Source organism: Pongo pygmaeus, chromosome 12, assembly GCF_028885625.2.
Source record: "Pongo pygmaeus isolate AG05252 chromosome 12, NHGRI_mPonPyg2-v2.0_pri, whole genome shotgun sequence".
Lineage (NCBI taxonomy): Eukaryota > Metazoa > Chordata > Mammalia > Primates > Hominidae > Pongo > Pongo pygmaeus.
Window position 1 is genome coordinate 113,260,866 of NC_072385.2, and position 14,264 is coordinate 113,275,129.

The following is a 14,264-nucleotide window of genomic DNA, read 5'->3' on the forward strand; positions in this document are numbered from 1 at the left end:
AAGAGAACACAATTTCTCTTCCAAAGAAAAGACTCCTTTATTTATAATAGGAAATCGAGTAGTGAAAAGAAAGCAGGCTTTCTTGATCTTTCACCAGAGAAAGTCACATCACCACAGGGACCTGCATTAACAAACTGGGATATTGAATTCACCATGAACATGGGCTGCCATCACTGACGAAAAAGTGGGTCACTCCAGCAGGCTCCATATTACAAAAGAGGTAATCCTGGTAACAGTCACTAATAAGGCCAGGTACCTGTCAACTTCCTACAATTCCTGCTCTGTCATTAGTCCTCTCCCAGAAATATTTAAGGAATACATGAAATAGATTTCTTCTTCATCTGTAGGCAAATTCAGGTGTGAGAGCTGAGATAGCAACAGAATGCTGTGTAGTTGATCCTGTTCTGCTGCATCCTTTGTGGTGTCACCAAGCACAGACTCTTGTACTTGTCTCGAAGAGTACTGGGCAAAAAAAAAAAAAAAAGACCTGTCGAATTTGCTGTAGGACCTTATTGGGTTCTATGACGTATGTAATTGGCCTTGCAGAGGAAGCGGCTTCCATGGGACTTTATGCCTTGGGATTTCAGAGACTTAACTTTGCAGCCTCCAGGTGGGGAGAGCTCGTGCTTTCTGGAGTGAGACAGGTCCTGCAGCAGTCTGAGATGTATAAACACAGAAAACCTGTCCACCCAAACTGCATTTGGAATGACAGTGCTCACTCTACACATTATCATGTTCATTTCCCAAAGAGAAAATGTTTTCCACTGCATTTTGGCCTCCTTTCCTGAACCCAAGCTTGATGTTTTTTACCTTGCTCTGCAGTGACTTCATGCCGTGTAAGGCTGTGTGCAGCAGCATCCTATACAGTTTCATACCAGTCACCAAGACCCAGGGTGCAGCCCCCCATGCCAGAGGCCCCCAGCCTCACACCTGATCTGACAATACAGGGGAATGATCGCGGGGAATGATCGGCACAAAGGCAAGTGGAGCCAGGCCTGCTATGTCACTCCCACTGTTAAAATGCAGTCAGTTCTAATGCCTCAATAGCTGGTCGCTATTCTATTAATAAGGACTACAGTAACACAGAAAGGCTGAGTAACAAAAGCTGAAAATGTTTTCCTTTAGAGACCAGTCATGAGCGGTTTTATGAATAAAATATTTAATCAACTTATCTGTACAAAATATTAAAATGGTTAATGAAGAGTATACAAGCATGTTTAACAAATATATACTGCTATATAATAGTTAAGAAAAATAGAGATTGCTGTTTTACATGTCATTTACATTTTACTATGTACAATCTATTTAAATTTGAGAATACATATACACATAGGTTTCTACCAGCCCTGGGAGGGCTCCCTGCTGGCTGGCCTGGGCATCAGCAACACTTCACAATGTCAGTTTGCGTTGCCCAAATAAACACCCAGGCCAGGCAGCAAGGAGACAGCCCAGCCTGCAAGCCTCGGAGTTCTGCTCTGGCTACACCAGCAGGAAGACTGCTGATGAAGGAGATTTCAGTTTGCCTTAAATGAGTTTTTAATGTCCCCCCACACTCCAATCTCCTTATTCCCAAGCCAAGCTAAGAAAAAGTGGGTTGCACTGCAAAGCGAAAGGATTTCTATCCCCTCACCAAAATAATTATTTTTGTCTTTAGCTGCTGAGGAAATGGCGTGTTATTGAGCCTTGATGGCATTACCGGCACTTTGAGTTTTACCGTTTCCTTAAAATCACAGTACTGGAATCAGATGAAATTTGCTTTTTAAGCTGCAGGCCACTCGTCATGTGCAGACTTCTGCTGCCCACCCAAGGCCTGCTTAAACAGCATCATTTTGTAAGCTGGTACAGGAGCTCTGCAACAAACTTCACAGAGAAAGGATCTGCTGCTTTATTTGTATACAAAAAGAAAAAGACTTAGTCCAAACTTTTCAGAATCCCTTATTGTCATCTGCTGAAAGGGCAAGTTGTAGTTAGCATGTTAAATCTTGTAAAAAAATACATTAACTTTTCGTTTAGGGTGAAATGCTTCCAACTAAAAGACCTAAAGTGACTCAATTATGATTCTTTGTCAAAGAAAACATAAAAGCTGTTTGCATTACAGTGTAAAGTGAAATACAAAAATAAAATTATGCTAAGGATGCTCATGTTTAATCCATGATTTATCCAAGGCAGAGAATGCCAGAGAATTCCTCTCTTGAGAGTCTCTGTTCCTGGCTTAGAACACTTGAGTATTTCCCCTCCAGAAAACACATTTTATCCTGAGCTTTCTTTCTCACTGAACTGCATCATCATTTTCTAAACAGAATGCTGAAGAGCTGACTTTGAGTCTGACAGGCCCTGACCCAGGAAATGCGCCCTGCTTGTGGGCAGCCCCTTCCTCAAGCCAGCCTACTCACCCCAAGCCCAGCTGCTGCTGCTGCTGCCCCAGGCCAGGGGAGGATCCAGGACACATGTGCATTGTCTGGCCTTGGCAGCCTTCAGTCACTCAGAGATAAAAAGGTGCAAGCAAGGGGAGGCCCTCAACATGCCTGGTCACTGCTTTTCAGACTTATTCACCAAAAAATCCAGGCATGGGCTGCCCATAGCCCATGAGAGGTCTCCCCAGGATGACCTGTGAGTACTAAAAAACAGAGAAAAGGTGTGTGCAGTTGCACCAGCTCACCAGCTTCGGTGCTGTCCCTTCCCATGTTGCAGCTCAGGAGATGTCCTCGAGGGAAGTTTAGCCCCATGTACTTCGGATTCGTTCCTGTTTCCTTCTAATTCAGCAGGATGCCTGTGAACGAACCTTACTCGGAAGTCTCGCTTTGGTCAGCCATGGTTCTAGATTCTGGCAGCCAAAGGTCTGGGCAGGAGCTAGATGCAGAACTGGTTGTGGCTGTTGCCACTGCTGGTCAGATGGAGCAGTGCAGGTATTCTGCAGAGAAGACAGCCACTTGCCCACCTCCTGCTGGGACAAATCTCCAGCCCCCACTACGTAGCACTCCTGTTGGCCCACAACACAAAAGGTAATGAAACAGGAATGCAGATGCAAAGCAGCTGGCCATGCCCTGGCCGCTGTGGACCACTCTGCTGAAAGTGGCCTGGGTGTGACAGAAGCTTCTTGTTTTTCTAGACAGTTTATTTCAGCATCCCCTTACTGACATAGAAAAGAGATTAAAAGTTTCTGTAATACAGCTTCTATCAGGTGGCCCTCTCTGGAGTGAAGCATTTCTAAACTAGCAGAAGGAAGTTCATCTGACAAAAAAAAGAGTGAAACTGTACTTCTTGTATCATCACACCAAGCTGTCCTGCCAACAAATTCACCTGACTGCACGGAAACACCTCTCTCTGGAAGTTTCTGTGACCGCTGCAGCCCCCTTGCCATTGTCAGGGAAACGTGTGAGAGAAACCAACCCTTTCTGTTGTCACAGACACATGCGCACCATGCACAGATGCTAGAAGAGGTCTGCAAGCTCTGCAGAGGCAGGAAGAAGTGGACCATCGCACGCTGCTCTGCTGCTCTAAGGGCATATTTTTGCTTTTTCAGCAACTGTGAGCATAACTTGAAACTCAGTCTGATTTTTCAGTGACTTCACACCCATTTTTCAATGACCACCCATCTTGGGTTGCTCTGCTGTAATTGCTCCTGCCGCCATGAAGCACCAGCTCAAACTTTGCCCAGCCAAAGGCCTGTCGCCAAGTTGCAGGCCACAAGCCAAGCTCTGGTTAAGGTGGGTAACTGCAGGTCATGGGCAGACAGCACCCCTGAATGATGATCAGAGCTCATGTGGCAACTTCTAGGCCCTCAGTCACCCCTCTGATTCACTAGGCCAACTTTCAGCCCCCTCCCTGCAGTCTGTGTCCACCAGGTGCCTCCTCAGGCTAGGACGGTGGCCCTCCTGAAAAAAACAGGCTTCTTTCACTACAGCCTCACTCAGTTACTATTTGTGACGCACTAAGCTGTGCACACAGATTAAAGTCCAGAACAGCACAGAGGGAGGAAGACAGCTCTGCTGCAGCCTACATGGTCAGGAGGTTCCAGGTACAAGGTGCCAAGCTGTCTGAAAACTTAGAAATAAACATCTTTTTGGGTCCTCCCTTCTGGTGCTTCTTTATGTTAACTTCTCCAGACCATAAAAACGAAGAGAGAGACAAGCTCTTCTGATGCTACCCCAGGGTCACTCCCCTGGGAAGCTGCAAGGGGACCTCACAGCCAGACATGGGCATGGTGGTGAGGAGAGGGTGGGGATCCAAGGAGTCCATTCTGGGACAGTCCTGCCTGCCTCATCCAGGGCTTCTGGGACAGTCCAGGCCCCTGTTTGGGTGACCAACCGGGCACAGCCTTGCCTTTACTCTTCTGCCTGCAGAGGCCCCAGCAGCAGGTGGAGCCCTTCCCAGCACTAGGTCTCTCAGTCTCAGCGTGAGTGTGGCTGTGCCCACCCCACTGAGCACAGGAGGAGCTGCAGCTGGATGGGCAGTGCCCTCAGCCAGCTCCTGGCTCTGGGTAGCTGAACCCCAGCCTAAAGGTGCGGGCCCTCCTCGCACTTACTTCAGCCCAGGGGAATTCAAAGCACATCCATGAGGCACCTATTAAGGATAGGAGTAAAATGGACACACGCACACACATGCACACGCACAGGCAAGAGCTGCGAAACCAGTAAGATGAGGCTCTGGGACTGGGATTGGGGGAGGACCTTCTCCAGGAGCCATCACATTTGCTCTGCCTTCAAGCTGTCTGAGTGGGTTTTGGGGCAAGGTAAAATCCTAGAACCTTGGAACTGGAAAGGGCGTCATTTTACAGGGCAGAAGATGAAGCTCCAGCAGGGAGGTGACTGCCCATAACTTGCCTCAGACGTCTCTCAGGAGATGCCTTGTGGTGCCCTGGCCCCTGAGCGGCCTCCCCTGGCGGGCGCAGTCCATGCTGTGGGAGCAGCTGCCTCTGGGCACTCGGAAGCCCACAGTGCGCTCTGACTCTGGTGCAGCTCAAATATACCATCCACCAGAGGGATCTAGTTACTTTCCACTTGCCCAAAGTTTGGCTGCTGGGTTCGCTCGGCAGTTTCCTCTCTTCCCTTCCCAATCCAGACACTTTCTGAGGGGGTAAGCGCAGGCCCAAACTCCCTCTGCTAGACTGCCGCTTTCAGAGCCTCGCTCCCTCCAGCTCACTGCGCGATCTGACTCAGGCCTCTTGGCCTATGGCCCACTGAGGGCCAGTGGGAGGCCTGTCTCACTGAGATGACAGGTTCTCATGAGAATCAGCGAGGCCCAGTGATTCTGTGCGCCCAGAGGCAGCCTCAGGACACTCTCTTCCTGCCACTGGATTTCCTGGAGACCAGATTCAAGCACAGGAAAAGTCTGACCTTATCTGTGCACAAGCTGCTCTTGGAAAGAACATAATTTTTCTCTCTGCTCTAAGAAGAAAATCAGTCTACAAATCCTAGTTGTTTTCTGCTGTGAGTTTAAATGAAATTGCCAACAGCATATACAATGTGTAGGGATTGAATTACGCTCCCTCTTGTTCCATCCACGGGATTATCGGTACTCTCTTCAGTACCCAAGGTGAGACGCCCACTCCTGCCGACACCATGAGAGCTGCCAGGGAGAGGTGACTGCCCTGGGCTTCGTGGAGTCTGGATTCTTACATCACACAATCCATACCTCATATCGTTGCCAGGAGGGTACAGTGATGGGAAGCATGGATACAATGACTGAGCACAGCTCAAGCCTGGCTTCCCCAAGCTAACACGGCAAAGCCTGCCACCTTCTCTGGAAGACCCAGTGCAGCTGTTTGGAAAGTCAGAATTCAACAAGGCAAGTGTGTTTGGGCATCAGTGGAAATGCATGCCTGCCCGCCAGTTTGGGTGATCCTCCTTAATACGAAAGCCCTGGTTTCAAGCAGCAGTGACCAGGCTATCTTTGTGTTTGACAGACCCAGCACCAGCCCCCCTTGGGCCCCAGCTGGCCTGCCCCGAGCTCCCTAAGTAGGGATGCCAAATCTTACCCGCTAGCAGGAAATCGTGGTTCAAATGATGTCAACTAGTAGTGCACAATTCTCCCTACAAAATGGAAAATTTTGTTTAGGAGGGAGACTTCGGTGACCTCAGGTTGGGGTTGAGGGGACAGCCTTTCCTCACAGTCTTGACATGCTTTCTTCCTGCCTGTCAGTTCTCCCATCCATGGTGACTGGAAATTCCAGCTGGGGGTTGCAACAGAGAAGCTGGGTTCATGCCAGTCACCCAGGCCTGTCCCCCGCTACCTAGAAGACAGGGTGCTACTACCAACTGTGCTGGCAGAACGCTTTTCTCCACATCTTGGCAATGCTAGTTAAACCACATCTTAGCAGCAAAAAGCTGTCTGCCCCACATGTGTTGGCCCTTTGTTGTCATTTTTATAAAGTGAAATGGATCCTCTGCATTCACCTAGTGAATGGACTGAGATGCCAGAGGACTGGGCAGAGTGGCCCCTGGGGGCTTCACCTGCTCCAGAAGAAATCTGGGAAGCATTCCTTTTATCCAGTAAACAAAGAGCACACTGAGGGTATGGGGCCGTGGAAGGAACAGTCACTGTCCAAGGACAACACCCCTCCCCCCGGGTGCCACCTGAACTCAAGATGCAGGAAGGTACCTACTTCCCACACCACTCATAACACATCTCGTTAGAAGGAGGTCATCAGAAGGAAAGAGGGGAAATTGACAGTTTTTTTCCCTACCATAAAAAGGCCAGGCTAAATCAAGACATTTCTGCCCAAAAAATTGTTTTTACTAGTCACTAAAAAAGTATCAAAATGTTTGCTTTCATCCAAAGATATTAAATACCCCAGACTTTCTTCAAAATAACATTTAACTGCACTTTGTCATTAACTTCCTTTCTAAACCTTCTAATACTACAACTTTTAACACTTTAGTCTTTTTTTTAAATATAATTCTTCATTATGACAAGCTTCATTTAAAAAACGAGAGTGAGGCATCTCTGGCAAAATCCACAAATTTAGGGACCATCTTTGCCCAGTCACTAAAATAAAATGGAATTATACCACAGCAGCCACTTTTGGATATTTTTAAAAATTTTAACCTGAAGAGACTGTTCATGTTCTGGTTATTTATAGCTACTCATACAGCCACAGAATATAAATTTCACATAATAGGAGGGGGGGATCTTAATTTTAAGAGTAATTTACACGTGTATTTTTTTTCTTTTGGGAGAATTTTACAGGATGAAAACCGATTCAGGTAGGGCCCCTAAGTAAATTAGCTGTATCTAAATCTTAAGTTTGTCTTCTCTCTCTCAAGAGTGTAATCACTGAGAATCAAAATGTGTATGAATTGTCCTGCATCCAACACAGGGTGGAATTAATGCTCCCCAGGACTCTGAAGGGGAAAGTCCTGCACAACATCACACGGATGCACCGGGAGGGCTGCGGGGCTTTTCTAAGAAGCCCTCACCCCAGACAGCTGGAGTCCAACTAGTTTCCCTCTCCCAACCTATTGACAAAAAGCAGCAAAGGATTCCCAGGCATAAACAAATCAAATCAAACAGTGCAGGCTGAATGTTCGAACTCACTTTTACATGCCTAGAAAATCCTCCCATCAATAAGACCCTTTGGGGCAAAATGTGGGAACTGGGGGATAGGCTTCCACCTCTGCTCCCCCACACCAAGGCCCTGCCCTTCCAACGGCACATCAGCCAAGCCAGGGAGCCGATGAGGGGAAGGGGCAGACTTTCCCCCTGCTCTAAAGGTCTGGGTTGTGAGTTGAAGTCTGACAAAAGCACTTTTGAGTGGCTTCACTTCCCGTTACTATCACACTGCCAAAAACTACAGCAACAACACAGCGAAAGCAGGTAAAAAGCGGAGGCCGACTTGATAACTAGCACAAGCCCGAGTCGGCCCCCGGGAGCTTCCGTCTACCTGGCCGACAAGCCGGAGTCCTCGGCTGGAGTGGGCCCCAGGACACCTCCTTGCCTTTCAAGCCCTGAGAGCCTCTTCCTTGGCTTCTTAGGAAAACCTCCTGGCAGGTCTCTAGGAAAAGCAGTAGCTCCCCTCCCCCAGCCCCACCTTCCCCATGCCCCGCCATTGCACTAACTTCCTCCTGAGCCACCCAAGGCATGGCTACCACCTCCCCCTGACCAACTGGGGAGCTTCCGAACCTGGCAGATCCTATCCCATCCCAATATCCTGTTAGACCAGACTCAGCCGTTTAAAAGAAAAATATCCTTTCCACTTTCCAGAACATTTCCAATTGGAATTGATTAAAAAAAAAAAAAAGCGGGGGGGCGGTACCGACCTTTGCAGAAATCTGGGAAGCTCCACAACACCTACTTTCAGACAAAACTTCCCTTTCAAAAATGAAGCAGGGGCACGTTAAATTTTAAAAGTTAAAAAAGAAAGATGCTTTTTGCAGCAGTTCCAGAGTAAACGGCCCCATACAACACAAACCCTCGGAAAGGGCATTACAGCCTTGCAGTGGGTCACGGAGTGCACCACGCGGCGCTCAGCCCCCCAGGGAAGCGATGCCCCACATCGGGCCAGAAACAAAAAGGGGTGAGATAAAACATGCTCGAGTACCCCTTTGGTTCTCCCATTCTGGAGCTTCCAATTTCCTAACCCGTTGCTACCTGATTTTCGTGCCTCTAACTGCAGCATCAGCACAAACACCTTCCTCTCCCCAAATGGGGGGCAGTGGGCGCCATGGTTATCTGTTTGCAAAATACACAGGGCTTTGACATTCGGTACCGGCAGGTCATCTCTTCCCAAGGCTTTGAGATGCTGTCCCGGTAAATGTGTGCGTGACTGCACGAGTGTGTGTGAGTGTGAACGTGTGCTCTCCCTCCTCCGAGAGGGCGCTGGGTCACATCGGACATGCACCCACGCTCGGTGACAGGCTGGCCCGCTGCTGCTCATCAGCTGGGGATCCTCGGCCGCGTGGCTGCCCCCTCCCCGGCCCGCGCGCTACCTGCAGCCGCAGGCCTCCACCACCATGTCCTCGTATTGCTTGTAGACAACGTTGTTAGCGGCGTCGATGTAGAGGATGCTGATGGGGCTGAGGCGCGCGGGCACACAGCAGGAGGCCGGCGCCGCGTCTGGCGCCATGGAGTTGAGCAGCGTCTGAATGATGGCGTGGTTGGTGGGCTCCAGGTGCGAACGCAGAGGGAAGTCGCAAAGGCCCTCGCAGTGGTACGCCTCATAGTCCAGCGGCGCGATGATCCAGTCGTCCCAGCCGAGCTCCTTGAAGTCCACGTGCAGCGGCTTGCGGCTGCAGCGGCTCCGGCCCCTGCGCCCGTGGCCCCGGCCCGCGCCCCCGCTGCTGCCCTGCGCTGTCCGCGTCCCGGCCAAGGCCGTCCTCCTCCGTCTGCGGCCGCCAATGACTGCCCTTGGCGACCCGGTGCCGGTTCCTGGGTCGGGCGGCGGCTCTGAGGCCAGAGCGGCCCCGAGTGCGCGGGCCTGGGCGCGGATCTCTCGGAATAAGCTCTCTTTCCTCTGCGTGCGGGAGGAGACGACTAGCAGCGCGCGCTCCTCTGCCGCAGAGCCCCCTCCGCCCGACCAGCCGAAGCCCAGCCGCCGCAGTGCCAACGGGCTCCGCACTGGGCCTACCACTGCGCGCAACAAGAGGCAGAACGCGCGGGGGTGGCGCGGTTCACGACGGTGGCGCCTCATGGCGTCCGCCACGTCGAACGCTTCCCAGCGCTGACCGACCAGGGGCTCAGCTGCCCGCGAGTACAGCAGGCGTGGCGCTCGGGCGGCGCCCGGGCACGTGGACAGCAGCAGCACTGGCGGAGAAGTCCAGCTGCCTGGGCCCGGCTCTGGAGATCCCCGGCGCAGCACGCGCAGCTCGGCACCCACCACCTCGTCTGCGTCGTTAAGGCTGGACACGTCGAACAGGAAGCTCTGGCCTGTTTCGGCTGCCGATTCGTCTGCGGGGGACCGGCAGGGACAGAGAGAAAGAGCTGAGTAAGAGCAAATCCTGCACACTGTCAGCGCGGGGCCTCCTAACAGCAAATGGCCCAGCTCTCCTCGATGTGGGAGCGAGGCCTGTTGGAGCCAGCGCCCGACCCCGCGTCTCTGCCCCAGCCTGAAAGCTGCCAGCCCGGCCCAGAGCAGCGGACGCCTTCGCCCGGGCTATCCGAACCGAGCTTTGGTTTAGCAAGCCAAAAGTCCCATCACGCCAACAACCCATGGTCACTGCATATCCCTGAGCCGCAGGACCAGGAGCGCACCCCTACACCCAAGACCAGGACTGAAGGCTGCTACAGTTCCGCGGCCTGACGCAGAGCCGCGGGCCAGAATCCGAGATCAGAGTTCGGGGCTGGGGTGAAAAGAAGTCGTGCACCCCCTCCTGAGGTCCTGGGCCTTAAGGAGACTTACCGTTATTGCCCTGCTGATCCCCCAGGAGAGCCGAGAGTCCTGGCTGTGCGAAAACGGAAAATTCTTGTCTCCTGAAAACTCTTCTGCTACCTCTGTTCCCCCAACCCAGCCTGGACATCCCCGCTGGCCACGGTCTCCTATGCAGGCTGGGGCTCGGCGATTCGTCCGGGAGAATTCGTCTGCACGGCCGCAGAGACCCTCTAGTCCAACCTCGCTCTGCCGAAGGGGAACTGAGGCCCAGGTAGGGGCCAGGCTCGCCCAAGGTCTCAGGTCTTGCAACAATGGGCGCTGCTGCTCGCGATCGCAACCCCAAACGCACCTCCTCCCGGTGCTCCCGCGGCCTCCGAAGGAGGGGGAAAGGCAGTAAAGGAACACAAGGAACCTCCCGGAGGGGTGCGGGGCATCCCGGAATGACCTTGCTGCAGTGAGGGCAGCGTCCCGAATGAGGTCTCGCTTCCAGGAGCCGCCTGTCTGTCCCTTCGCAGGCTCATTCTTCCCTCTGTAGTGACTTATCTCGGGCTTAGGGGTTTTATTTCCAGTGTGGACACTTTTTTTTTTTTTTTTCCTTTTTGGGCTCAGAAAAAAAAAAAGTTTAAAATTCCACCACGCAGCAGATAAGGAGCTCCCTTTGAAGGGGGTCATATGGTTTCGTTTTGCCCCTAAACTCGGAGAGACTATACAGACTCCCCCCACCACTGGGGATTTGCTCACCAGCCAGGAACGTCAGGCCCTGATACCTGAGGTCCCGGTTCTATCCCTATCAATGGCTTCTGGGGACCTCAGGCAGCCCTGTTCCAAGTTGAGACTCAGGGTGGAGAGGGAGGCCGGAGAGGCACACTGGGGCAGCACGAGGAGCACTTTCTCAGAGATTCCCTGCAGATCCTCTGCCTCTCCCTGCTCACCAGCCCTGCCACTCCGTTTCCCCCAAGAGGAAGGAGGGAGAGGTGGCCTCTCAGGCTCAGCCAGCCAAGCTGAGCTCCCCAGAAAGGATTTATCTCCTGTCTGAGACCATGGTAGAACTAGCTCAACCTTAAGAAGACTCTGGTGCCTGTGCCCACTTAGAGCCCAGCACAACCCCCTTCTCCTGCAGCCTGGGAGCCTACAGGGCACCCTTCAGTCTAGAGTGGTCCCTGTCCCTGTGCACCAGAACTAGAGCTTCCTATAAGTATCCCAGCATCCAGCCCAGGAGCCATGTCAGGCCGTCAGAGAAGGCTTGATAGTTCTAAGCGAACCATAGGGCCATTTGGGGATTGGGTACCAAGATTTCCAGGTACCAAAAATAAGGCAGTCTGTGCTAGGCACTGGGCATGTGCTGGCGGGGATGGATGACCTGGTCACTGCAAGGCCTCTGCCTGCCTTCCCAGGCTAGGACCTGAGGTATGCTGACCATCAGTGGCTCCCAAGCAGGGCTGCCTCAGCCCCACCCGCTCACTTCCCAGCCCTGTTCGCCTTTCTTTCCCTCCTGCCTTCCATGCTGGGTCTCTGGCTGGATAGAATTAAGGCCGAAATTACTTGCATTTCCGCCTGAAATTAGGTAAATTTTCTCTATCTGTCTGCTTTAATGATTTCAATGGAAATTAATAAAATCCAGATGACATACAGCAGCCACACCACAGCCTCACCTACATCTTACCTTTGGAAGGCCCAGGGCAGAACAAGGTGGGGTGCTTGGTCTAAGAGAGGCCTGCATTCCTGCAGGGTCCCCAGCAGGCCTCTCCTCCCCACACCACCAGGATCCTTGACCTCTGGCTCTCCCAGGGGCCCAGCACCAGACACAGGCACCCATAGCTGCACACGTCACACACATACAAACCACCACCACCCAGACCAACCTGCTGAGCAGGGCACTCCTCATAACTGGTGATGCCACCAGCCTCTCCAGGGCCATTTACTTTAGGCTGATACCTGCCTCTGCCCTAGTTTACCCTGGGCTTCCCCCAATTTGTGTGGCCCCCAGGAGACTGGGAGCTGCAGAAATTGCTGCAAGGAAGCAGCCATCACCCTCACCACTGTGCAGTCCCTCTCGGTGTGACTCCCGGGAACACAACCCTTGCCCTCCTTTCTTCTCTGAGGGCTCCGAGGCCACTCCAGACCATTCCGCAAGAAGCGAATCTTGGCCTCCGCCTGCCTCCTCAAGGGGACCAGCCGGCCTGCAAGGCCACGGAGACCTGGGAGAGGGACCAGTCAGCCCTCTGGGACTGGGCCCCGGGAGCTGCCGCGACTCTCGCCACAGTCCAGGTGCAGCGGGCTGGAGAGTGGTGGCCTCGGCGAAGTTTCTTTCTATCACCTGAGGGTGGGCCGCATGGGGCCGCGGCTCCAAATGTGACGGAGCTGCGGCACAGCTCCGGGGCTGGTCTCAGCCCAGGACCTGACGGGATGGGCGGGCACAGAAGAGGCGTAAGTACCTTGGGTCGCCTGGTCTGTGAAGCCGGTGATCGTGTCCGCGCGACCATGGCCCGAGGCGGAGACAGTGGCTGCCCCGGCCGGAGCCCTCCCGGCCAGGCTCCGGTAAAGCGACATCATGAAGTGGTGCGGCACCACCGAGCCGTTCCTGAAGCCGGAACCCGCGGCGCGGCGCGCGGCGCGGGCCCGGGGAATCGCGGCGGCCGGGACAGCCGAGGCGCCCGCAGCCTGGGCAAGAGTCCGCCCGCCGCCGCCGCCGCCCCCCGGGCTCCGGACCGGCCCAGCCCCCGCCGCTCGCAGCACAGCGGCCGCTTCCAGCCCGTCGCGGGGGCGGCAGGCGCTCAGCAGCCAGAGGCACAGCGCGGCGGCGGCGCTCAGGTCCATGGGCTCCGTGGGCCGGGCGGGCGGGAGGCGCGGGCTCCGTGGCTCCGGGAAGTCCCCCGGCGCCTTTTGAACATAGTGTTTAATAATGGGGGAAGTGTGCGCGGCCAGCCGCGGCCCCCCCTCCTGGCCCACCCCACCCCCGCCCAACGCCCGGAGCAGCGCCCCCTGCTGAAAGCTCCGGCGGCCGCTATGCGCCCCCCACCCCGGCCTAGATTGGAGACCCGGGCCGGAGCCTCCTCCCCCCACCGCAGCGCTACGCCCCAACCCTCGCCAAGCGAGTGCCACCGGCCCCAGCCTCCCGACACGCCCGGGTGCCCCGCCTCCCCTCCCGGCGGCAGCGCGACCCCCCTCCACCCCCCCAAGACCAACGCGCCCTCCTCGGTTCCAGGCTCGGGGCAGCGCGCGCACCCACCCAGCTTCCTCCCCACTCCCCCGCAGAGAAACACCCGCCCCCTCCCTGCCCTGGTTCCCAATGCCGGGAACGGGACGGCAAAGTTGGGGCCGCGGAAGGGCTCGCCCTCTAGACCGCTTCGCGCCGCGGCCGGGTGGCCGCGCAGACAGAGGCCACAGGATGCTCCCGTCGGCCGCAAAGGCGCGTTCCGGATCGCGGGTTGGCGGTTCCCCACTCAGCCACAGACCCCAAAGGATTGCAGGGGGCGGCCAGAGCAGGGGAGGGGGCCGGTAGGGGAGGAAGGGAGGGCGAGGAGCTGAAAAGGCAGGCCTGTAAGAGACCGTTGGACGCGGACCGCCCGTCGTAAAAGCAAGGTTTGGGCGCGGAAGTTGCGCTTCAGCGGGAGCCAAGCTCTGGAAGGAGCTCGGAATGAGGACGGCAGCCCCGGGTGATGGGGGATCTCGCGCAGGAGTGCGCTGAGAGTTTGGCTGTGCGTCCAACTGGCGACCTTCCACCTGCCTTCGGGGTGAGGGCAGCGGCTAACGGAAATCAGCTACCGGCTGTGTGCGTGAGCGGCCAGGAGCCCGGAGAGCGGACGGCGCAGAGCCCCGGGATGGCGCCTCCGAGCTTTTTACCCCGCCGCGGTGATGGCGCGGGTCCCGGGGTGGATGGAGGGGACGCCCGACAGCGGCGAAGCCCCGGGGCGCACTCGCGCGGGCCGCAGAGCACTTTGCTCCGCGACTGGGGCAG

The 14,264-nt window shown here is 54.8% G+C and overlaps 1 protein-coding gene across 3 annotated transcripts; it reads right to left on the reverse strand.

Annotated features, from left to right (window-relative positions):
- Window positions 1-461: 461 nt before the first annotated feature.
- On the reverse strand, window positions 462-13,219 carry GDF7 (growth differentiation factor 7). 3 transcript variants are annotated; one of them, XM_063648913.1, is made up of 3 exons: window positions 12,742-13,160; window positions 8,928-9,885; window positions 462-8,670 (listed from the first exon to the last, which is right to left on the reverse strand). In XM_063648913.1, exons 1-3 carry the CDS (start codon window positions 13,121-13,123, stop codon window positions 8,667-8,669), a joined length of 1,344 nt encoding a protein of 447 aa, XP_063504983.1. In that variant the 5' UTR covers window positions 13,124-13,160; the 3' UTR covers window positions 462-8,666. The 3 variants fall into 3 exon arrangements, with proteins under 3 accessions (XP_063504983.1, XP_063504984.1, XP_054331489.1); XM_063648914.1 differs by adding an exon at window positions 10,337-10,910 and having other exon boundaries at window positions 462-9,885; window positions 12,742-12,873; XM_054475514.2 differs by having other exon boundaries at window positions 462-9,885; window positions 12,742-13,219.
- Between the last annotated feature and the right edge of the window lie 1,045 nt (window positions 13,220-14,264).

What these genes read in the sequence shown, in the direction of transcription:
- GDF7 (XM_054475514.2), bottom strand. Translation starts at nt 13,123, where the DNA reads ATGGACCTGAGCGCCGCCGCCGCGCTGTGCCTCTGGCTGCTGAGCGCC. An exon ending in CACAGACCAGGCGACCCAAG is followed by an intron (nt 9,886 to 12,741) that starts GTACTTACGCCT and finishes GGTCCCCCGCAG; the next exon opens with ACGAATCGGCAGCCGAAACA.